At 41.0% G+C, this 24,198-nt stretch overlaps 1 protein-coding gene across 1 annotated transcript in view; it reads left to right on the top strand.

Annotated features, from left to right (window-relative positions):
- map3k14 (mitogen-activated protein kinase kinase kinase 14) overlaps window positions 1–24,198 on the top strand; it is a 41,058-nt gene that overhangs the window by 12,750 nt on the left and 4,110 nt on the right. Inside the window, exons 3-14 of the mRNA XM_003222529.4 lie at window positions 1,072–1,141; window positions 2,525–2,732; window positions 2,940–3,539; window positions 8,602–8,739; window positions 11,463–11,592; window positions 12,243–12,374; window positions 12,721–12,825; window positions 16,502–16,665; window positions 17,795–17,945; window positions 19,522–19,851; window positions 21,498–21,604; window positions 22,889–23,033. Coding sequence (XP_003222577.2) covers window positions 1,072–1,141; window positions 2,525–2,732; window positions 2,940–3,539; window positions 8,602–8,739; window positions 11,463–11,592; window positions 12,243–12,374; window positions 12,721–12,825; window positions 16,502–16,665; window positions 17,795–17,945; window positions 19,522–19,851; window positions 21,498–21,604; window positions 22,889–23,033 — 2,280 coding nt within the window. The remainder of the gene's footprint in view (window positions 1–1,071; window positions 1,142–2,524; window positions 2,733–2,939; window positions 3,540–8,601; window positions 8,740–11,462; window positions 11,593–12,242; window positions 12,375–12,720; window positions 12,826–16,501; window positions 16,666–17,794; window positions 17,946–19,521; window positions 19,852–21,497; window positions 21,605–22,888; window positions 23,034–24,198) is intronic.

Here is a 24,198-nt window from a genome sequence, read left to right as displayed (position 1 = left end):
ATCTGGATCAGAATTAAGGGAATGTGTCCTGAAAAAGTTGTGGGAGTCTACTACAGACCTGCAAAGCGGACTGAGGAACTGGATGAAGCCTTCCTTGACTAGATGACCAAACATCCAAAAAGAAGAGATATAGTAGTAATGGGGGATTTCAACTATAATATTTGTTGGAAAACAAGCTTTTCCAAGAGTACAAAGTCCAACAAATTCCTCACTTGCCTTGCAGACAGTTTTATTGTCCATAATGTAGAAGAGACAAGAGGGTCAGCTATTCTCGATCTGATCCTAACTAACACTGAGGACCTGGTCAATGGAGTAGAAGTGGTTGGAGTGACCATGCGCTCCTGGAGTTTGTGATACAAAGGAAGGGGGAAACTAAGATAAGCCAAACATGCATTCTAGACTATAGGAAAGCTGACTTCAGTAAATTTAAGAAACTACTGAGCATGATTCCATGGACAGGAATACTAAAAGAGAATGGAGTTAATGATGGGTGGGAGTTTCTTAAAAGTGAACTATTGAAGGCACTAACAGAAATGATTTCAGAATCACTGTCAATAATCTTTGAGAATTCTTGGAGAACAGAAGTCCCAGAAGCCTGGAGGAGGGCAAATGTCTACCCTTCAAGAAAGAAAAAAAGGAGAACCCAAATAATTACTGTCCAGTCAGCCTGACATCAATACCAGGGAAGACTTTGGAAAATCTCATTACTACTATTCTCCTGTTCTCCAAATCATGCTATCAACATTTTATAAGCTCATTCAAATTCAGAAGTAGCTTGTAATATAGTTTAAATGTGTTTTAAAAAACATAGGCCCCAAGCGCCATTGGTTAGTTAAAACTAGTTGTGCAACTGTTTAAATTCTGGCTTGAATAGTTTTAGCGCAGAATTTTGACTCCCCAGTCTTACCACTGTCACTCAAACACACTGGTAGAATGCTTGTTGTCTGACTTTTAGGTTGTAGACCCTGTACTGTTCCTTGTTATAGGCAAAACAAGTTTCCCAAAAATAATGTGGTTATGGAGAATTCTGCCTCATTTGAGCTTCTGTTGACCTTGTTTGATTTTCCCTAGGTGAGATCAGCCAGGAGTTCAGCCCCACCTATTCAGAGAGGCCATTTATTGCTGATACCAAGCGATACAAGTGAGTAAGACCTCTGTGCAATAGGATTACAAATTTCAGTTGTAGGCAAAGATGATAACCGCATTGGATCAGAAACATACATTTTTTACTTCAGGCTAACTTCCTATATTTGGACAGTGTGCCACATACAGTTTTTCAAATTAATGAGTGTTTTTTGCACTGCTCGAAAGTACAGTGCACAAATATTTATTTCAGTCAAGGTGCTAACAGTGATTTAAAACAGTGATGCTGAAAGATGGTCTGAAGTTTTTTTTGGAGACAATCTTCCCTGAGAGCAAGTTGTTTACTATTACTGTTATTCTTCTGCAACATACAGTTGCAGGAATAGTTGAGCTGTGTTCTTCACTGTGCTTCCAGTTTGTACCTGGCTTGCAATCTACATGGTTGATAAATGCAACCTGGAATCCTGTGCTACTATCTGGCAAATTGCTGAAGAAGATTAAATTTCTGAATAATGGAAAGAAAAGGAAGAGGCAGAGAGTGAGATGTAGGAACAAAAAATAGTACAGTTAAAGAGGGAAATTTCCCCTGACACCCTTGTGTCATACTTGAGGATTACTTTTGATAGTTCCGTAGTGCTAGAGTTCTAATAAAAATGCAGAATATATAGATTGTCCTTTTATGATCAGAAGTTTAAAAAAGCACTTACAGAGCAAGGAGCACACTATCTTTCAGTTCATTTTTCTGCTGTTGTCCATTACAGTTTGAAACCTATTTTTTTCCACACACCCTGTTCCCAATCATCACTATTTTAGTGGTTCTTCTACTTCCTTTAACAATCACAGCCAATCAGAAATCCCATAATTAACATGCCATCACTACTAAGAGCAAGTAAAGCCATTGCTTTCCCCTCACTCTGAATAGACTTTTGCTATATTTGACATTAACTCTAAAAATGTTGAAAAGGGAGAGGCATTTTTGTCACCACTTACTATACAGGCAGTTCTTTGATTAACTGCAGCAAACTTCTTGCTTCTTTCCTGCCCATTTTTTGTTGGGATCTCTCCATTCCCTACTATTTACTCAATGTAAGGCAGTCTTTCTCCCCTTGTGAGATGTGCCATTACATAGCACTTGCCTATTATTCCAGTAATTAAGAGTCCTCATATAAGGGTTCCAAATGATACAGGCTTTGTACTATTTTTGGAACTTAAACGCAAAATATATTGTAAAAAATAGACTAAAACTGTTTGCACACATTTTTATTTACACAATGTCTTAAATTGTACATTATAGGCATTGTCCATTATTTTTTATTCTATAGTTTCTTATATATTACTGTGCTTTATACCTCTTGGTGTATAATGCATTGAGGTCCCCTTTCCTTTTTATATTTTTAAAAAAGTTGAATCTCCTTGCAATGCATACCCTTTTCTCTGGCAGCCGATCTTGCAGCCTTGACCAGATCCCAAACAATGTGGCCCATGCAACCGAGGGGAAAATGGCACCTGCTTATTGGAAGGGCATACACCGAAGTAAGTCCCGGAAGAAACGGCGGAAGAAGAAAACTCAATTCAAGTCATTCGAGGGAGCAACCTCCCTAACTCAGAAGCCAAGGACTCCAGAGCAGGAGAGCTGTCTCCCAGTGCAGGTGAAATATCTTCTTTGTCACATCAAATCATATCCAGGTAGAGCACTAAATAATTCCACATTGAAATGCATTTTCAGCTCTGTGTAGGACTGATTCTTGAATGTATTGAGATAACTTTGCTAGACCAGTTCAGTGGGGCTTGTATTTTAAGGGCAGTTGTGCTCATGTGGTTTGTTATTCAGCTATTTCTTTTTTCTTTCTTTCCAGGAGGATGACTCCTGCTTGGACACCCCTTTCGGGAACACCTCATGGCATTCAGAACCACTTAAAGATTTAGGCTGTGATCCCCATTGCTTCAAGAAACCCAACCATGCTCACAATCTGAACTTGCTGAAGAGCCAGTCTAAGTTAGAATTGCACAAGCTGATTAGTCCTGCTCAGTGCTTGAGCCATGTTTGGAAATCCCACACTCTTGACAACTTTGCCCCTCAGTCAAAAACACTCCACCCTTTCCCTTGTGACCTGTTCCCTCCTTATATCCATGGCTATGATGCCTTGATTCCTGCCTTGAAAATTGGTCCACTGGGGACATATCTCTTCGATGACCTCTCCTGTGTCAATGTCAAGAATCGCCTGTCAGACCTGACCTTGGAACATAACTTCTCCAAATGCAGCCTTCAGTCTGTAAAAACACCACCAGACAAGCTTTCTATGGATGAGTTTTTGGTGGATGCCTTGAAGGGAAGTGTTATTCTTGGGGAAGCAAGAAACTTAGCTTGTTTGGTGAAGACATGGAAGGAAGATGGATTGAGTTCAAAAGCGAAGCCTCAAGAGATTAATGAAAATGAAGGTGTACTACTTATTGAAGTGAGTCTTCAGGTGCAAAAATGTTGGGGCTTTCGGGATAGATTATATTGCATTCTGTAAGAACCCATATCTGGGGCTGTGTTTGAACTAGAGGTCTGAAAAGTTACTTTTTTGAACCACAGTTCCCTAACCCTTTCAAACTGCATGGTTACTGGCCTTGAAGGTGAGAATTCAAATTATGCATATGATCTCCCTTGTCGGGCATGAAAAAGAGGCAAAAGAGGTTAAAGAGCTGAGACAAAAAGAGGCATATTTGCACATTGCCTTTACAGTGAGGCGACAAAGAAACGTGCCATTTGAGTGACACCTACATGAGATGGCTCCTAAAAGTATAACATACCGTGTTTCCCCGAAAATAAGACATCCCCAGAAAATAAGACCTAGTTTAGGTTTGGGGAAATTGCCAAATATAAGACATTCCCCAAAAGTAAGACCAAGGAGGAAGGACCCACTGCTGCTGACGAAGGCGCTCCCTCCTCTTCCTCCTCCTCCTCCTCTTCCAACTAAACTCTGGCAGAGTGCCGCTGCCGCTTGCGAGTGTCTGCTTTTGGGCAGCAATAGGGAAGCTCCACGCTTGCTGACGAGGAGAAGCCGAGCCCTGGGCTCCTCCTCCCCCTCTTTGCTACAAGGGGCTTCCGCACTCGCCAGTTAGACCAGGCAAGAGGGACGGCGGCAGTGGAGCCCTTTCCTTCGATGGGAGGAAATTAATTGATGGCCCAATCCTGATCCCAGATGCCCCAAGAAACGCTGGGCCAACAGATGGACGGCCCCTGACCCCAAAGGAGGGTCTTCATTGCTGGCAGAGGCTTCTCAAGGTAAAGGGCAGAGCCTGGCCGAAGTCAAGAAAACACTTGTCAATGGGAGGAAATGCTTCCCCTGTACAGTATATAATAAATGTTCATTTTTTTGTTCAATAATAAAAGTGAATTTTTCTTAAAAAAAATGACATCCCCTGAAAATAGGACCTAGCACATCTTTGGGAGCAAAAATTAATATAAGACACTGTCTTATTTTCGGGGATACAGGGTAGGTTCATGAGACTTTCAGTAGCTGTTTTTGAAAAACTATAATGCAGGTCTTCCATGTAGGAGAAGCCTCTTTTACAGACAGTTAAAACTGGCAGAATCTGCCATTGTAACAGTTTGAAGAAGATCCATCTTATATTGTCAGAAGTAATTCAGTAAATATGAAGTTTGCAAAGCAGAAAAGGTCTGGAACCAAAGTTATGACTGTGAACAAATTACTTCCTTCCTCAAATAAGGAGGGCATCTTACCTAACATGGTTAGGCCTGGGTAAGAGTTTGCAAAATAATGTATACATGGAGAAGTTAAAGCACCCTGTGCCCCTTTTAGTTTGAAAAAAAAAGATATCTAATTAGCAGGTATGATAGGTTTTAATGTCATCATGGATAAAGTAAAAATCTGTTTTTGAATATACCATAGGTCATGACATGAGAAATTCAACCTGCATCATGGGTAGGACCTTGATTTAAGATGTGTAGATGAAACCACTTAACACAATACTTTATTTATGTAACTGGTTTTCACTTGATACGATGGTTTATCTATGTAGTTTAGAAAAGTATTAGATAAATTAATTATGTTTAGAATATAAAAATGTAGGACTCAAGTTTACCCTGAAACACAGAATTGCTCTGGTGAGGGGAGTGTGTTGGCTTCAGGTTCATGCCTTGTTTGTGTTGTGTTGTGTTGTGTTTCTGGTGAACCTAAGGTGAACTTTTCATGAGGTTTTCTTGGCTTTTGGACTTCTAAAATCATTTTTAGAAACAGATGGGGCACTAAATGGAGTTTTTTTTGCTTGATGTTCTATCTTTCTCCCTACATCATCATAATCTTCATTGTTATTTTAGTTTTCTTTGAAATGGGGTTTTGTGGAAATGTTTGCTCAGAAAAATTTAGAAGTATTTCCGTGTAGGAGAGGCCTGTTTTGCAGACAGAATTAAAATGTTTCTGGATATATGTCCCCCCCCCCCCTTTGAAAGAAGCAATGTTTATTTCTCTTCTAAAAGAAGACTAAAAAAACACTATTATATTACACTATTTTCTCTGGTTATGTTGAACTAGACTGCAAGTGTCTTCTGTTATCTCCAATCAGTGATTGGAAAGAAAAAGGTATTTAAGTTTAGAAAATGCAAAAGAGAGCTTGTTGAAGCAGGAAAAGTTGTTACATGGAACATAAATTGTGGTTTGAAAAGAGGAGATATATTGTGCTGGAATTTACTATAGAGTACACATGCATAGACTTGAGCTATGCTTTGAAGAAGAGGTCCAGGTTAAAAAGATCTGCACTTGGCTCTTCCTATTTTGCTTTGGTCCTACCAATGTTTTCTTTGGTTTTGTTCCAGACTTTTAGTTTCTACTCCCTTTCCACTGGAATGTGACTCCCAGAACTCATTTGGTTTTGCAGTTTCTGCAGTATACCAGCTCGCTCAGATTGTTGTAGCCTTTACTTGGAGATGTTGCTTAATTTGAGTGGTAGGAGAGGCGTATAAAATGATTGTGCCTAGAAGCAGAAGTTCGAACAACATTACCTGTGCTGTTTACCAGTGCTGTTCTGTGAATTTCAAACATCAATCATAATGGGACCTTCTCTCCCATTATTTTGTATTATTGGACACATAGTAGCATTGATGTACGAATGGGAACAAGAAGTGGATCAATTGTCTTTTGCACCAGACATTGAGTGAAAATATGCTGCAAGAAACAATTTTTGTCTTACATACTATAGGCAAACATAGGGCTTAAACAGCAAACGTCTTCAAAAATTGTGGGGCCAGTGCACCAAACGGCACTTTTCGGGCACTGCATTTTGAGGCTGTGTGCTAAAGACAAGTTCTTAGGCTTTGTGGTAATTTATTTATTTGAGAAATTGTAGTCCACAATGTATCAATATTTCTCTGGCATTAGTACAGTCAATAAAGCAGTTCACTGTAAAAACATTAAGAGGCAATAATTCACCAACCACCATTAACCTTCATACTATAAAGTCATTACTGTTATCCTAGGAAATAAATCAGTAAGTCAGTAAGACCAAAGGCTTCGATAGACATCCAGGTTTTAACTTAGAGCAGAACTATGAATGTATCTGCCAGCCAGGCCTCTGGGATCTAGTTCCATAGCCAAGCTATGCTCTACTCCAGGCCTACACAATCTGTGGCCCTCCAGATGTTTGGGACTTTAGCTCCCAAAATTCCTCACCATTGGACAAGCTAGCTGGGCCTTATGGGGATTGGAGCCTCAAATCCCTGGAGGGTGACAGGTTGTGGAGGCCTGGTTTTCTTTTACATCTGCATGGGATGTGCACAGTACAGATGGAACTAGAATTTGCTAATTCCTGGTTGAGGTTGAATTTGGAGTTCCTGACCTCTTGAGGAACTTACAATAGAATTACTATATTTCTTCAGTTGTAATACATTGTCTATTGTAAGGTACACACTAATTTCAGTACTACCACCACCACCAGAAATGCATAAGATACACCCCATTTTTATGGGATATTTATATAGGGAGAAAAGCGTATCTTAGAATTTAAGAAATACAGTAAAACTGTATATGTAAGGTTCCTAAAGTTTTGTTGTTCTCAAGATAAGCTACATGGCTTCCCATTATCGCAGGAGTAAATATTAATAATAATAATAACTTTATTTTTGTATTCCGCCTCCATCTCCCCGAAGGGACTCAGGGCGGCTCACATGGGAACAAGCCCAGCAACACAAGCTAAAACACAAAACAATAAATTAAAAACATAACTACATAAAACAATAAAAACACATCAACAGAATTAAAACCAGGACAATACTCATAACTAAACATTCAGAGGGTAAAATTGTGTAGAATTCTGAAATATTTGTGAATGTCCCAACGCTATTTGATGAAAAGCATTGTGTTCAACACAAGTTAGGACTTGAAAAATTGAGATTTAGTATCGCTAACGTTCAGTGGGAAAAAGAGGAAGGTTTCCATAGCAAATGTGGATATTTTGGGCAAGTACTTCCTGTGAGAAACACTCCCTTAAATCTCATGGTCCTAACCTCCTTTAGGGCTTTTAAATTGCCATATATTGAGCCTTGACTGGGCATGTCTTGGCAGTGTACATTTATTTTAAAAGTAATGTTATGCATTTTATATTTATTAATTAAAACAATTATGTTGTTCCCTGTATCTAAGATTTAAGGACTGCTCACAATCTGTTTAAAACAATAGCGACAATACTTTTAAAACGTTAAACTGCTATTGAATTATCAGTTGGATGTAGAGGATTTTAAATTAGTTAAAATGATTAGAAATAATAAAACCAAAGCACCTGTTGGGCTTGAAGGCATTGATGTTGGCGAAAGTTGGATCTTTAGGGGAAGGGAATTGCACAAGTGGGGTGCCACTACAAAGAAGGCCATATCCAGTTTCTTGGCAGTAATGTAGCAGCCACTTTCTGTAAGTAGATACAGCTTTGGTGTCAGTCACTTTGAGCACATTACAAGAATCTAGACAGGAAATGACCATAGCTGGCAGGCCATTTGTAGTTAGGCAAAAGCAGCCTGAGCCACAGAGGATTCTTAAATCTTTAGTAACAACTGTGAATCTACCAACAGTCCTAGGACTTGTACCTACGTCCTTGGGGGAGTGTATCTCCATAAAACAGGTTTTATCATCAGGTTCCAAACCTCTGACCCACTGATCCATGTAATCTCTCTTGGTCATTTTCGTTTTGCTGTCCTCATCCAGCCTAATACAGTATACAAATAATGTTTTCTAGGATAAAATAATTTCGCCTCTGAAATGCCTTCACTTTTCCTGATATTATACCCCTTAGTATAGATCAGGCATGGTCAAACTTCAGCCCTACAGATGTTTTGGACTTCAACTCCCACAATTCCTAACAGCTTACCAGCTGTTAGGAATTGTGTGAGTTGAAATCTAAAATACCTGGAGGGCCAAAGTTTGCCCATGCCTACCATAGATGTTCAGTCCCACACTTTTTTTAGTTCAACACCCTTCTTTAATGTATTTTTATTGTATCCTTGGTTCTGTTACCAATCCTTAGAAACTCAAAGCTGTGGATTATGAATACCGCGAAGACATTCACTGGACAAAATTCCAAGGCTTGCTCGGCACAGGATCCTTTGGGGAAGTGTACAAAATGGAGGACAAGCAGACAGGCTTTCAGTGTGCAGCCAAAAAGGTAATGTGCTTGATTTTGAGCCCAAGTGTATATCAGGCAAGGGAAAGCGAAATTGAATGCTTTATAGGAAATGAGAATGCCTTCCCGTTTCCCTGAAGCCGGGGAAGGGGAGGGGGTTGGAGTGGAGCAGTTGCTGCTGTGCCTCTCCGCAGTCACTTGTTTGTCGCTGCTCTCAAGGTCAAGGCAGGAGGCGTTGCCATGGCTATCCCAAACACTGGCATTGCCTTCTCGTGTGGGCGGTGGGTGAGGCAAGTTCTGCTGGAAAGATTGCTCTTGTGTGAAGTCCAAAAGGCAACCCTCTGGGACAGGCTTGCATTGTTCTCTCTACCTAAGAACAAGTGGTGGCAGAGTTAATGCATAGAGTTATGCAAATACTAACACAGGGTTTTCCTACTCTGAAAACTGCAATTTTCTGGGGTGGGAATTGAATTCTTTCAGTGATTTGATTACACAGCTCAGGAGAAAAGTTATACTAAAACTTACATTAGCTGATCAATCTATGCTTTTTCCCAATATAGTTGGTTTGGATGGCTTCGTATCCACACTTAGGGATGTTTAGCCTCAATTGTCAGACTTCACCTTTAGATTGTGTTTATCTACCATATATGCTCATGTATAAATAGAGGGCAGGTTTTAAGGCCAACATTACAGGTTTTGATATTAGCCCTAGGTAAGTAGCCCTTGGTGGTGCAGCGTGTTAAAGCGCTGAGCTGCTGAACTGAAAGGTCACAGGTTCAAATCCGGGGAGTGGAGTGAGCGTCCGCTGTTAGCCCCAGCTTCTGCCAACCTAGCAGTTCGAAAACATGCAAATGTGAGTAGATCAATAGGTACTGCTCCGGCGGGAAGGTAACGGTGCTCCATGCAGTCATGCATGGATTTTGAAAGTGTCTATGGACAACACTGGCTCATCAGCTTAGAAATGGAGATGAGCACCAAACCCCTAGAATCGGACACGACTGGACTTAATGTCAGGGGAAAACCTTTACCTTTACCTAAGTATGAGGTCATTCTTCAGAGAAAGTACCAATGGGGCCAGCCAGCCAAGGCCACCACTGCTACGCAGGTATTCAGAAAGTCCAGAATCAGCACGTCAAAGAGAGTAGAAGAGGTTGATGCTTCTTTTTAAGTCAGGCCTGGACAAACTTTGTCCCTTCAGGTGTTTTGGACAAAATAATAATAATAATAATAATAATAATAATAATAATAATAATAATAATAATAAAAAAAACTCTATTTCTAGACTGCTTTCTCTCCCTGAAGGAATTCAGAGAAGGGAATAGGTCCCTTTTTGATAAGGGTTCAGATATAGTAATCACATTGACCTATGATAAGCTGCCCCAGGTTTTTGACGATTTTTTTTTACTACAATTTCTAGACTTAAACATGAGTATGTAAGATTTGTTGGAACTGAGCCCAAGTAAACTGAAAGGAGCTAGATTGACAAGTTGGGGGTCTCGAGTAACAGAATGGTGTGACTGTATTTCAAGGCACTGGGTGCTGAGTGCAGTTAGATTATCTGATATATTGTGAGGCACTGGTTGTGAACTGAGTTTTCTTGCCCCCCTTAACAGATCTGTTCCTCAGTTATTTGAGCTCTACTTCTTCCTGTCTCATATTCTGATCCAGACTCTTTTGAACTATTATGCAGCAGCAAGCATGCAAGTGACTCATATTTTCCTTCAGCAGATTCTGTCTGCTCTCTCTTTAACTTTCCTTTTCGCTTGGCCAGAACTGTGGTCATTTTTACATATAACACACAGACTGTACTTAAATGTCTTTGTAAAAATGGTAATCTTAACACTGCTTTGAAAAGTTAGTTTGCATTACTGGAATTCTTTCAGATTCCTATTTGCTTGCCATCCTTGTTGCTCAGACAACTCTATGCACTGGAGACCTACAAACAAGTTTCAGATTCAGCTCCCCACCCTTAATTTTGCATCTTCCAATGCTTCTTTGGATCTCCACTTCCTGCCAGAAACCCACAGCACTTCCTTTTCTGTCTGATGGTTCTCATGATTCTTTTTCTTTAACTGTAACTATAATCTACCACCTGGTTCTTCAACTCTTTGGTTTCCTAATTTTGTTTTTAACTTTATCTGGCTTTGTTCGTCTACCCTGACCCAGACAGTCTCTTGGCTATCTCCGTTCTCTTTTTTTACCTTATGAATATTTTGTTCCACCTCACAGTGGTTATTTTTCCTCCTTAGTTTCTTGTTTTAACCCCCACTTGTCTCTCAGCTACTGATTTTCTTCCATATTTGGTTTGTATTTAATATCCTGGCAGCACCATTTCCCTCTAAGTTTATGAATCCTCAACTGCCCTACCTGTCTACACAACTTCTGTCCCATCATCCTACCTGAGGGTTTCTTCTAATTCAAACTAACCCTTTAATTCATTTAATGAAGCAGAATATTGGACAAAAACACTGTTGCCAAATGGTGGTCCCCAGACTGGTGCCAGTTCTTGAGCCATTTGCTTCCAATCCCTGGTAGGTTTCAAGGAAAGAAACAGTTATAGTGAATGGGCACAAATACGTTGCTGTTCCCTGGCACCCTGGGAAAAATAATTGCTGATCTCTCACATCAGATAGCCTAAGAAGCACTGATCTATGAGATACTGCTTTATGAGTAGCTATACTGTGTGGAAGCCATTGTTTTATCTTCTACACTGATTGGAACCTTTATGTTGATTGAGCCGTATTGCATTATCATCCTCTTTAAAGATGAGAATTGAACACTTCCGTGAAGAGGAGTTGACAACATGTACTGGAATGATGCATGAAAATATCTTGCCATTGTATGGAGCGGTCAAAGAAGGCCTCTGGATTACTATATTCATGAAGCTAATGGAAGGTATGTGATCAATGACAGAAGAAAGTGATATGTTTAATAATAACCTCACCATAAACAGTGTTATTAATAGGCTACTGCACCGACAAAGTAGCAAACCCTGCTCTGGAAATGAATTGGTGACCAGAAGAATACTCAGACCAAGTTAGCCCTATATTTTATATCAGTAAAACAAGCCACCATGAAAATCCAGTTTTGTCTTGTTAGTTTATTTACTATTCCATTTTATCTTCTAAAACTCATGGCTGACCTCTAGAATTGATCATTTTACTTCAAATTTAATATCAATACTTGCCGTTTATTAAGAGATCAAAAGCTAAATTGCATTTCTTTTCCACTTGAAAGCGGTCCTGTTCGTGGGCTTCCCAGAATCAGCATCTTTTTGGCCATTGTATGAAACAGGATATTGAGCTACATAGACTTTTGGTCTGATCTCTTAGGACTGTTTTTATGACAGTCGGATGATACAGTCGCATTCTGTTCAGGAATGTTGAGACGTTATTGCAAGAAATGTAGAAAGAAAATAATATGAGTTCAATGCACATAGGCTGGCAAAGACCATAAGTATTCATTACAGATGCTTGCCAGGTTGCGCCTATCGGCTTATAACCAGTTTAATGAATTATAGTGACTGTGGGAATCCTTTCTTTCAGGTGGGTCACTTGGTCAGCTATTGAAGCAGAGTGGCTACTTGCCAGAGGACAGAGCACTTCATTATCTGGGCCAAGCATTGAAGGGTTTGGAATATCTTCATACTCACAATGTTCTCCATGGAGATGTAAAAGGTATGTGCTTTGTTAATGAATCAGTCTCTGGGTGGCAGAATGTTTTTTCTCAGAGTGCTAGCAATTTGGCACATTTCTGACCGGTATGGACAACTTGTATGTACCTATGCCTCCAGATTGAAGGTGATGAATTTCATGACTGAATATTCTGATGTATATATTTTTAAAAAGACATTTGATCTGATATGCTAGTATATGGGGTACACCATTGTGTTAACCTCTACTTAAGAGTCTAAAATGGTGCATGTCTTCAGAAGTAGACTAGCCACCTAAGAGAAGAACTAGGTCTTGTCATTGTGACACATTTGGATCCTGATGATAATAACTGCAACCTTTTCTTTGTCAGCTGACAACATTGTTTTGTCCGGCGATGGAAACCATGCTGTCCTCTGTGATTTTGGTCATGCAGCTCACCTTCACCCAGATACAATGGGAAATTACTTGATGACAGGTATGCAACAGCAGATTTTAAAAAGGCCAAAGCATTATGATTTAAATCCTAAAAGCTAGCTTTGAATAATAATATACAAGGTATGGTTGTCTGCCTGCCCTATTAACATTCTTGTATTGAGATCCAGCAGGGCCGGCCGGAGATAATTTTTAATGGGAAGCGGGGGTGCTGAAAAGCGCCCCCGCCACCGGCCCCGCCTCCCGCGCCCTGGCCCCGCCTCCCACGCTGCGTGGGAGGCGGGGCCATGGCGATTAGTGAGGGGGCGGGGCCACAGTTGGCCCCGCCCCCGCCCAGCGTGCCCTGGCCCCGCCTCCCACGCTGCGTGGGAGGCGGGGCCAGGGCACGCTGGGCGGGGGGGCGGGGCCAGAGTTGGCCCCGCCTCCCACGCTACTCCCACTCGCCCGTCTGGCCTTCCTAGCAGGCCAGAAAGCAGCGGAGGTCCCTCCAGGCCGCGATTGCGGCCTGGAGGGACCTCCGCTGCTTTCTGGCCTGGTAGGAAAGGCCAGACGGGCGAGCGGGAGTAGCGGAGGCGGAGCCAGCTCTGACGCCGCTCCCCCCCCGCCCAGCGTGCCTTGGCCCCGCCTCCCACGCCTCGGGAGGCGGGGCCAAGGCACGCTGGGCGGGGGGGGAGCGGCGTCAGAGCTGGCTCCGCCTCCGCTACTCCCGCTCGCCCGTCTGGCCTTTCCTACCAGGCCAGAAAGCAGCGGAGGTCCCTCCAGGCCGCAATCGCGGCCTGGAGGGACCTCCGCTGCTTTCTGGCCTTCTAGGAAGGCCAGACGGGCGAGCGGGAGTAGCGGAGGCGGAGCCAGCTCTGACGCCGCTCCCCCCCCGCCCAGCGTGCCTTGGCCCCGCCTCCCACGCCTCGGGAGGCGGGGCCAAGGCACGCTGGGCGGGGGGGGAGCGGCGTCAGAGCTGGCTCCGCCTCCGCTACTCCCGCTCGCCCGTCTGGCCTTTCCTACCAGGCCAGAAAGCAGCGGAGGTCCCTCCAGGCCGCAATCGCGGCCTGGAGGGACCTCCGCTGCTTTCTGGCCTTCTAGGAAGGCCAGACGGGCGAGCGGGAGTAGCGTGGGAGGCGGAGCCAGCTCTGACGCCGCTCCCCCCCCGCCCAGCGTGCCTTGGCCCTGCCTCCCACGCAGCGTGGGAGGCGGGGCCAAGGCACGCTGGGCGGGGGGGGGAGCGGCGTCAGAGCTGGCCCCGCCTCCCACGCTACTCCCGCTCGCCCGTCTGGCCTTTTCAAGCAGGCCAGACGGGCCAGGGCGCACTGGGCGGGAGGCGGGGCACCGTCAGGGCGGTGCCCCGCCTCCCGCCCAGCCTGACGGCGCCCCCCCGGGCCTGCGCCCGAGGCGGCGGCGTCAGCTGCCGCATGAGTGGGGCCGGCCCTGAGATCCAGCACCATCCCAGTCCGAAACATGTCATGCCACACTTTTCCCCCCACAGCATTATATTTTGGTATAATTAAAATTCTATTAAATTAGTATTTTTTTAAAACAAAAGTTCCCTAAAAACTGCAATTCACAACCTTTTATGGATTGTGTAGATTTGACCTTTCTGCGTAATACATTTTCATATTTACATGCATTTGCTTTGTTTTTAATTTGTATTGTGCCATGTTCTCCCTATTTTGGGAAAAAGGTGAGATAAAAATAAAGTAAGTAAACAAATAGTGATGAGATGGATAAAGCATAGAAAACCTTTCTCCCAAGTATTGGGGATTTCATTCAGCCAGTCACTGACTCCTGAGATTTTAGCAGGCATTGTAGGCTTCAAGGTATATCCTAAGAAGGCTAGAAAATTGTTTTAAAAATAAGAACAAATATTATAATGCTTAACATTTATCCAAAACTTTTTTAATGCTCTGAGTGCTTCATATATGTTACTTTCTTGAAAACCTAACAAAAATAAAGTGGGTCAAAGTATTAACGTACTTTTTTCTTGATGCTAATATCAATGTGGCTTAATTAAGATCTCTGAATTAGGTTGTGGTAGAGGTGTGATTTGTCTGGAGAAGAGAGATTTGAATCAGGGGCTTTCCTGATTCATATTTCTCTCCTCCAGACAATTTGCTAAATCAACTGAGATGAGAAGCTAAATTCTGCCTCCATATTCTATTCTGATTTTGTGCTTCTGTGGAATCACAGTATATATCCAATCATATGCATAGTTCTCATTGCTATCTATTCAGTGGCTGAGATTCTGCATTTAGAGATGTGTGAATTAATTACATTTCTGTAGTTATGTCTCCTATAGTTATTTCTCTCCCCCCCCCCCCCCAAACTCAGAATGTAAGCAAAGCGCTGTGATGTTTATGAGATAGTTTTATATGAGGAGGTTGACTGTTGCATGGTTGGAACAAAATTCCAACTCTTGAAACCAAACAAAATAGTGGGTTGAAATCATAATCTACTAACGGGATGCCAGTGATTGTTGCAATGCAAGTTGCAATTGCATGGAATATATGTTTGCTTCTGAAACAAAGCCACCTACAGCAAGAGTTTCCCATTGCAGAGGGGCACATGAAATGTCCTCTTGGTCATTCTGTATTGGCAATCCAGGGGATAAAATTTAATGTTATGAACCTGTATGAGTGTGTAAGCATTCACTACATCTGTGTTTGATTACTCGAAATTGTCATATTAGACATTGAACGGTTTTCTTTGTAAAGGGTAGAAATGCCCAGAATTGATCTGCTTTGATGCTATTAACCAGTTAAGATTCACCTTTATATATTGAAGCAGTAACCTTCATAAACTTAAAGCCTCAAGCAGCAAAGCAGTGCCCTGTTGGATCTTACGTGTGCTACTGTCCCTTTGGTACTTGGGTGTAACTGATTCTTAGTTTCTGAAGCAAACTAATTCCTCACTCCTGTCCTTTGTCCTACTGCATATGTAATATTGAGTTCAAAGACTTAGAATATTTCCCTTCAGTGAACATTAGTCTCACAGCTTTCGTTGGGATGGAAGTGAATTTCCAGAGTTTAAAAAATTTATAATTCTGTAAAATCAAGACCCAGGCACTTATCTATGGACTAAACTGTTTTATTAGATTCATAGTTCTAACTGTATTATACTGTGTTTAGAACTAGACTAAAAAGAGGAAAAGAAGGAAAGTTAAATGGATTTTCAACTCGGTCATTCCTGATTTTTCTCCTTACTATTTTACTATTTATATATTTTAAAATTATATTGAAATCTTTTTATGTAAGCCGCTTTCAATCTTCTTTGTTGAGCGAAAAAGCAGGATATTATTATTATTAATAATAATAACAATAATAATAATAGAAATGGGGAAGAGAGATTATTTCATGAAATTTCAGCTGTTAAAAACAGAGGTTGGGGATCCGCTGCAATGATGTTCTCCTTTGAGAACATTATACCAGCATTTATACCATTTTTGGTGATGTAAATTTAAGCTGAGAGATTGTGGTTAACCCAACAGTTGCATGAGTTTTGTAGCTGAGCAAGGATTTGAGCCCATGTTGGGTGATTGCTCTCAGCACTCAACATTATTCCCAATACTACATTTTGCTCTAGCCACTACAGTGTTCTAGGTCTCCTTTCAGGGCTCAAACCATATGCAGTAGCGTTGGAGTTTCTACAAACTCGCTTAGCATGGTTGTATCCACATAGCAGGTCCCACCAAGACCTTAGAGCGCCCTTCTCCCCTGTTGCATTTCCAGGGGATTACGTTCCTGGCACCGAAACCCACTTGGCCCCCGAAGTGGTGATGGGAAAGCGGTGCAATGCCAAGGCAGATGTCTGGAGCAGCTGCTGTATGATGTTGCATCTCCTGAATGGCTGCCACCCTTGGACCCGATATTACAATTACCCTTTGTGCCTCAAGGTAAATTGCATGTTAATGAACTAACAAAAAACGCTGCCCAGTTGTCTTGACTATTTTAATAAACGAAGAGCTCTTGTGACATGAGCTCTCATTGTCTAACATTCTTCACCTGATGCATCAATATATTGTAACATATATATTACATAGAAGATAAAACTTTAAACCTTATGGCAAAAGGTGCATAAAATGTAAGATGTACCATAAAGGATGGAAAGTTACATCCATAATTGAATATTTATGGCTTTGAAAATCCTATTTTCTGATCCCCCTGCTGACTATATTCATGTGTGTTTGTAGTATCTGTCAACTTGTAATAATGTTAAATTGAGCTCTACCCCACATAAGTTTATCCACAATACATCTTTGAATCATGTATGAAATACAAGAACATAAGAGAATCCCTTTTATAAAATCAAACTGAAAGCCCATCAATAAATCCATGGGTCTTTAGGCTTTGCTTTAATGAACTGTTTTTATATATTGACACATTCATAAAATTTCAAAAATTAAAAAGCATATATACAAAGTGAACATTCTTTAATTGTCATACATCCCTCCTTTCTTATTACCACTAAACATGCACTGAGAATTTAGAGACAACCGTAGGCCAAAGATCTGATATTCTGCTAACAGATTAGAAGGGGTGAGCTCATTGTCATGAACATACTTTTATTTAAATCAACAATGAGAGTCCATTGGCTTTTCAGATGTTTCTGGGCTCACTCCTGCTTGTTGTAGCTGCCAGTGAACAGGGAGTTATAGTCCAATAAGAGCTTGAAGGTTTCAGGTTCTGCTCTTTTAATTTAAATATTTCTGCTCTCAGACTGATTTTAAGGAATGTAGTCAATAAAAAGTACTTTTAGCAGTAAGTACACTTCCTGTAAATAACCACAAGGGATCAACAATGGGAGGGATGAAGATGACAAAGGCGGATATACCCTTGTTTTGGGGTTCCCTGGAGTAAATAATTACTGTGGGACACCTACAATCTTTCTCTTGTTTCTAGCACATCTTTCCCTTCCTTTCAGTGGTTCCCCAGGCCAGTTTCTGAGCAATCTTTCTCTGTCCATGAGTACTCTTTGTTTCTTGAAACTACCATTTCTACACCCCCTGTGTTTCTACATTGCAGATAGCCAAGGAACCGCCTCCCCTGAGAGAAATCCCAACCTCCTGTCACCCATCCACTGCCCATGTCATTAAAGCTGGCCTTGAGAAGGAGCCAGCCAAACGGGCCTCGGCAGCAGAGTTGAGGCTGAAGGCCAACAGAGCCCTCGAGCATGGTGAGATTTTACAACATCTCTTTGAACAAGCTACAGATAACCAGGGCCCAGGTTCTTGCTGTTGTGTGTCTTCAAGTTGTTTCTGACTTATGGCAACCTTAATTTGTGTGGGTGTGGGTGGGTTGGCAAGGTTTACTGAGAGAGGGTTTGTCATTGCTTTCTTCTGTGGCTTAGAGAATATGACTTGCCCAAAATCACTCAGTGGGTTTTCCATGACTGAGCAGGGATTTGAATCCTAGGATTCATCTAAATTGTAGAATTTATGCAGTTTGGCACCACTGTAACTGTCATGGTTTAATGCTATAAAATCAGGGAGTTGTAGTTTTACGAGATCTTTCACCTTCTCTGCTTCACCAAACTACTGATCCCATGATTGATTTTGCCTTTAGCCATGGCAACTACAGTGGCGTCAAGCTGCATTAATTCATCCTTTAGATGTACCTCTAGTCTCCTGGAGTCCTGGTTCAGTATTCAGAGCATTACACCACACTAACTTCCAAGTCCTTATTGAAAAAAAGAAAACCTAGTTGCTGCTATATGATATGAATTTTGCTCTTTTTTTGCACTGAACACACTGCTAAAATTGGATTTAATATGGCTGTTTGAAATCGTATTTGATAGATCTAGTTGTTCTAAAGTGGATGAGAACAAAGGTACGGAGTATCCCATTGCAAAATGTCAGATGAAATCCTATTAGCTACATAGGTGTGCTTAACCCATGGCAGCATGTCAGTTTGGAGACTTTGCAAAGCAAGTTATTTTACAACAGTAACAGCAACAACAGCCTTTATTGGCATACACTAACAACATCACAGCACATACATGTATAACAAAAGTAAGTCGTGAATACCAATTCAATTTAATTGAATTGGAAATTGAATTGAAGTCATGAATAAAAAAGAAACACGCTTTAAAATTATTTCAAGAATAAAGCTTGCAACAGTTGCAAAAGAATGCATCAGAGCTATTAAGGAAGTATGGAATTTTATAACACTCTTGCCATTGAAAACATCCGTACCTTATCATATCAAAGAATGCCCAAGTGTTTCCACAGAAATCAAGTCACAAGAACAGACAACCTATTTACCATCTCCTTGTGTAGTGTCCCAAATCAAAAGCAGCTGTCAAGTGGTTAAACATAATAAAAGGAGATGATTCACTTATAGAACTTGTGGCAATATCTGAGCTGAAACACTGTTCGTCCCTGAAGGCAGGCATGAGCAAACAGCCAATAGGCTGTTAGGAATTGTGGGAGTTGAAGTTCAAAATACCTGGAGAGCCAAAGTATGCCCATGCCTACCTTAAGGCAAGGGATCTGAAAAATCACTCTTGAAGTGCAGCTTCCATCAGCTTCAGCCATTTGGGCCAAAGATCAGGAATAGTCCACACATACCTACAGGACCACATGACCTTGATCCTTATCATGAACCATGTACTCTTTTCTTCATTGTTTTGTACAAGAAATTGATAAGATCTGGCTTTATCTCTTTACATATTGCAGACTAATCACTTCATGTAAATAAGGAGAATGGCTTAAGGAAAGTATTTCTATTTTTCTCTAACTCTACTTTTTCAGTGGGGGGCCTGAAAAGCCCCTGGAGAAGTGAATACAGAGAACCCAGGTGCCTACAGATGGTAAAAGAAATTAGTCTTCCAGAACCACCATTGCCAGCACTCGAGCCTCCTAGTAGCATGAAGCCATTGATCCGAAGCCTCAGCTCACCACTCCCTTCTCAGGCCCCAATGGAAAGAAGCCCATGTGTCCACCCAAGTGCATGCAGGAAATTGCTGTGGCCATATGACTCCCTGCAGCCTCCCCTCCCAGCTCCTCTCAGCACCAAGAAGAGCAGCTTTGTGGAATGGAAAACAGCTACCTTAGAGCATGACCTTCAGCAGCTGGAATTTGGTAATAATGGATCTGCTTTCTCTTCTGTTTTAAAAGTCTGGATCACAGCAATCTTAATTACTCCTCTGTCAATTATTTGTGACACTCTCCCCATTCTCTTAGAAATCCTTTCATATTTCAGGTGTTTGTGTTGGCTCCTAACCAGTAGGCAGAGTAAGTGAGGTACCTTTGAGTTTAAAAGGGGTGGCGAGGAATAAAACCCTGATGTGAAAAGTAAACAGGGATGTGAAAAGTAAACAGGGATGTGAATCAGATGGTTGGAGGAACACATTGAGGAAAATGAACCTCGAAATACTTAATAGGCTTCCCATGAAGGTACTTGTTAAAGCACTACTTCTTAAACTGTGAATCCTGAGCCCTTAGCTCAGTATTGGGGTCAAGAAAAAAAATGGCTACAGTGAAGGTTTCTGAATGCCATTAATTTACACTTATATTTAGCAACAACATGAAGTGTTTACAGCATATAGCAGAAAATGCTTCAGCTGTACTTCATAAAAAGGAATATCAGCATATTTAGCACCCCTTGCAAATGCTGATTTAGTATCAGTAAATGTTTAGTTTTTATACCTAGTTTATATAACTTTATAACTGAGGTCACGTAAAAATTTCTCAAGTAGAAAGGGGTCCCAACTGGAAAAGGTTTAAGAAGACCTGTTTTAAAGTACCAGGTTTCTGATGAAGGGAGAAATTCAGCAGTGCTGAAGCTAAGTAATGTCATGCTTATCTAGAAGCACCCTGCAATGTAAAGACTGGGTGAAAATATTCAAAGATTGTCTTATTACCTTATACAGGCAGTCCCCAAATTACAAACAAGATAGGTTCTGTAGGTTTGATCTTAAGTTGAATTTGTAAGTCAGAACAGGTTCATTTTTTTAAGTGTAACTCCAGCCAAATACAGTAGAATCTCACTTATCCAAGCTAAACAGGCTGGCAGAACCTTGGATAAGCGAATATCTTGGATAATAAGGAGGGATTAAAGAAAAGCCTATTAAACATCAAATTAGGTTATGATTTTACAAATTAAGCACCAAAACATCATGTTATACAATAAATTTGACAGAAAAAGTAGTTCAATAAGCAGTAATGTTATGTTGTAATTACTGTATTTATGAATTTAGCACCAAAATATCACGATATATTGAAAACATTGACTACAAAAATGCATTGGATAATCCAGAACCTTGGATAAGCGAGTCTTGGATAAGTGAGACTCTACTGTATATATAAGCTTTGGATAGCATAGGGAAGGGTTAACACTCTGTGGCATTTGTTTTGCTATCTGTGCCCCTGTTCAGAAGATTTCGCTTCACTTTCTGTCCCTGTATTAATTGGATTTTGAAAAATTTAGCTTGTTGTGGAAACAAGGATTGGTGATAAAGTTTCTGTGGAGACACCCATGACTTTTTCAGGGGTGATTTTGCTTCCTAGTAGTAGATTTCTCTCACTTCCGGTTGTTTCACCCCATCTTAACTATGAGTCATTTGTAAGTTGGATGTTTATAACTCAGGGACTGCCTGCATATGAGCTGGAATGGGATCTATTGTGATTCAGTCAGCATAGAAAGGGGTGATTTTGTTGTGATGGTTCTCCCAGTAGTCTCGGCTTCTGCTCCCATTTTAAATCTGCTCTCCTTTTATTCTCCGCAGAGCTGATTCTGAACAGTCTCTCCCAGCCCTTTTCTCTGGAGGAGCAAGAACAAATGCTTTCCTATCTCAGCTTGGACAGTTTTCTCCCATCAGATGCCAGTGAGAAGGCAAGTACTAGAGGACTGGAACTTGCTGTTTCCATGCAGCAGCATTCGAAGGCCACACTTTGCACCAAATTCAGTGTTTGACCAAGAACTTGTTGATTTGATATTTGATGTTTATATATGTGAGGCATTGAATTTTGCCATTGATTATGTTGTGAACCGCTTTGAGTCCCCCCAGGGGTGAGAAAAGCGGTATATAAATGCAATAAATAAATAAGCTTCCAGTAACATCTCACAACCCTGAGCATGGTAGAAACATATTTTAGTATATGATTTAGGCAGATGTTTCACTTTTCTTCATGCTTTGGACTTGTTTTTATGAGCTAGATCTAGAGCAGGATGGTCAAACTGTGGCCTACAGGCTGCCTGTGGCCTCCTCTGGACACTTCCTCAATCCTCCATGGTCCTTCAGTTCCACAATTGTTAAAAGAAATTGTATTTTCATCATGCCATTTCAACCTTAATACCACCTAGAAATGTGTAAAACACCTCTTTTACCATTATCCCTACCACCTCCAATAACCATGTTTTCATCACTCTCTCTCATAACTACAACAGGAAGTGATACAATACAAATTCTTGTCACCATTTTAAGATGAAGAAAAAAAATAAGTATTTTGAGCTGTGGTAGGGGTTTGGGAGATTGGAGAAGATTGGCTCATCATTCCTATGCACTAGCCCACCACACTTTTTCTCCCTCTACACTAGAGGATGAGAAGCCTTTGGTCTTTCAGATACTGTGTACTACACTTACCTCAATTTTTTCCATTGACACAGCCAGGAGGAGCTAATGGGAGTTGTAGCCCTAAAACGTACCACATTTCCTGTCTTTGTCATGAAGGAAATCTCATTTTTCCTTTCTAGTGAAATATAAATTCTACTCATTAGAATGGGAATTTATCCTGGAACAGAAAAGTGTGGTTCCTCTGCTCTCATTCTTCAGTCTAATTTCACTCCTGTGTCCTATAAGCAAATTGAAGATTGACAAGAGATGAGTTGATGCATTCCTAGAATTGTAAATAAGCTTACCTGTTGCCTTGACACATCTCTGCACTAGGCTTGCTGAGGCCCATACTAGGTCTTTTAAATACTACAGACGTAGAAAATATTGGCAAGGCTACAGCAGATTGGCAGTAAACCTCCATAGTATTTGTTCATTTGGCATTTTAAAAATATAACGTATTATGAGGACCATATGGCTATATTTATCATATAGTCTGTTTCTGGAAATGGCAAGCATGTGTGTCAACAGGAAAATGGAATTGCTCTTCCTTTCTGGTTCTTCAGGGTTCTTTAAAAACTTCTCCCAGCTGGAAGGATACGATGAGTTCGGGAGTGCATTCATGGAACAGCCAGGCTGATGGGCAGAGCAACAGCTGGAACAGCTGGCTACATTGCAGCAAGCAGACAGATGTCCCCACCTACTTTAACGGTAAGGGTGCATGTAAGGTAGTAGCCTCATCAGATACAAATATCTTCTTTCAAATGTATTGAACAAATCCAGTGCTTATGATAACAATCCATTTCATTTTGTGGCACACTTTTGTTGCTTTATTTATTAGTAGGTAATTGAGTTATTTAATTAGTATTAGCAAGGTGTGCATGGTATTTAAGAATAAGGGAGCCATGAAAGAAAAGCAAATAAATGCAAGAGGTATAAAACTAATTGACATCACTGTTTGCAGTCTGTCATGACCACAACCACCACTATTTGTATGCAAAATGCAAATATACTTCATGTATTGCATTAAATCTGTTTAGGATACCACAAAAATATTTTAATTACTCTCAGAGAAACCATTAAATCATAATTTTATGTCAGTAGATGCTGGAGTGGTATTTTTGAGATAGTAGTCAGAATAGTATTCCAGAATTCTTGGCTGCAATGCCAGGAGAATTCACCTAATTAGATGTTAGAGTTTTAATGTTATTTTTAGCTTTCTTTTGAGAATGTATACACGTCTGGCACTGCTCTCAGCAGCGCTGCTGTTTTCCCATCATATCCTGCCAAGGCCCTGTGATATGCTGAGCTACTGCCTCTTTGATACTCTACCAATTTGCTGGGTGGAAACTCCTTGAAGGATCTCCTTGCTTACTGTCCCCTCGTTCTCTGCCTCCACTTCTAACGTTCAAGCTTCTTTGTTCCATTCCCTTGACTTTCATGGCCTTTGAAGCCCTCCATTATATTTGCAAAATCACCTTTCCTTAAAGTACTTTGACCTTTGGGTTGGGTTGCTTTATGCCACTGCTCCTCTGTAGCAATCTTCTATTTCTGCTATTCTTCCATCTCCCATCACAGACCGTCTAGCTTTGTTCTTTGACTTCTACAATGGGAGACCTCCCTTAAACAAAACTCTGTGCAGCTCCTGGCACATTGTAAAACAGCAGTAGCTGAGACTGCTTGGGAGTGCTCTGTTTTCACGTCAAGATAAATGCTTCATCAACATCATCTCCTTACCCCTGGAAAGTTTGAAAAAGTTTCTTTAATTATCAACTAATTAAAACAATATCACAATGAATGAGATATGTAGAATAATCACAGGATGTCTTAAGCCTATACCTGTTGATAGACTCTAACAGTTGTTTTCAACCTAGGG

Source organism: Anolis carolinensis, chromosome 6 (genome assembly GCF_035594765.1).
Source record: "Anolis carolinensis isolate JA03-04 chromosome 6, rAnoCar3.1.pri, whole genome shotgun sequence".
Taxonomy (NCBI): domain Eukaryota; kingdom Metazoa; phylum Chordata; class Lepidosauria; order Squamata; family Dactyloidae; genus Anolis; species Anolis carolinensis.
The sequence above is the reverse complement of the archived record's forward strand: the minus strand, read 5'-3'. Positions and strand labels throughout refer to the sequence as shown.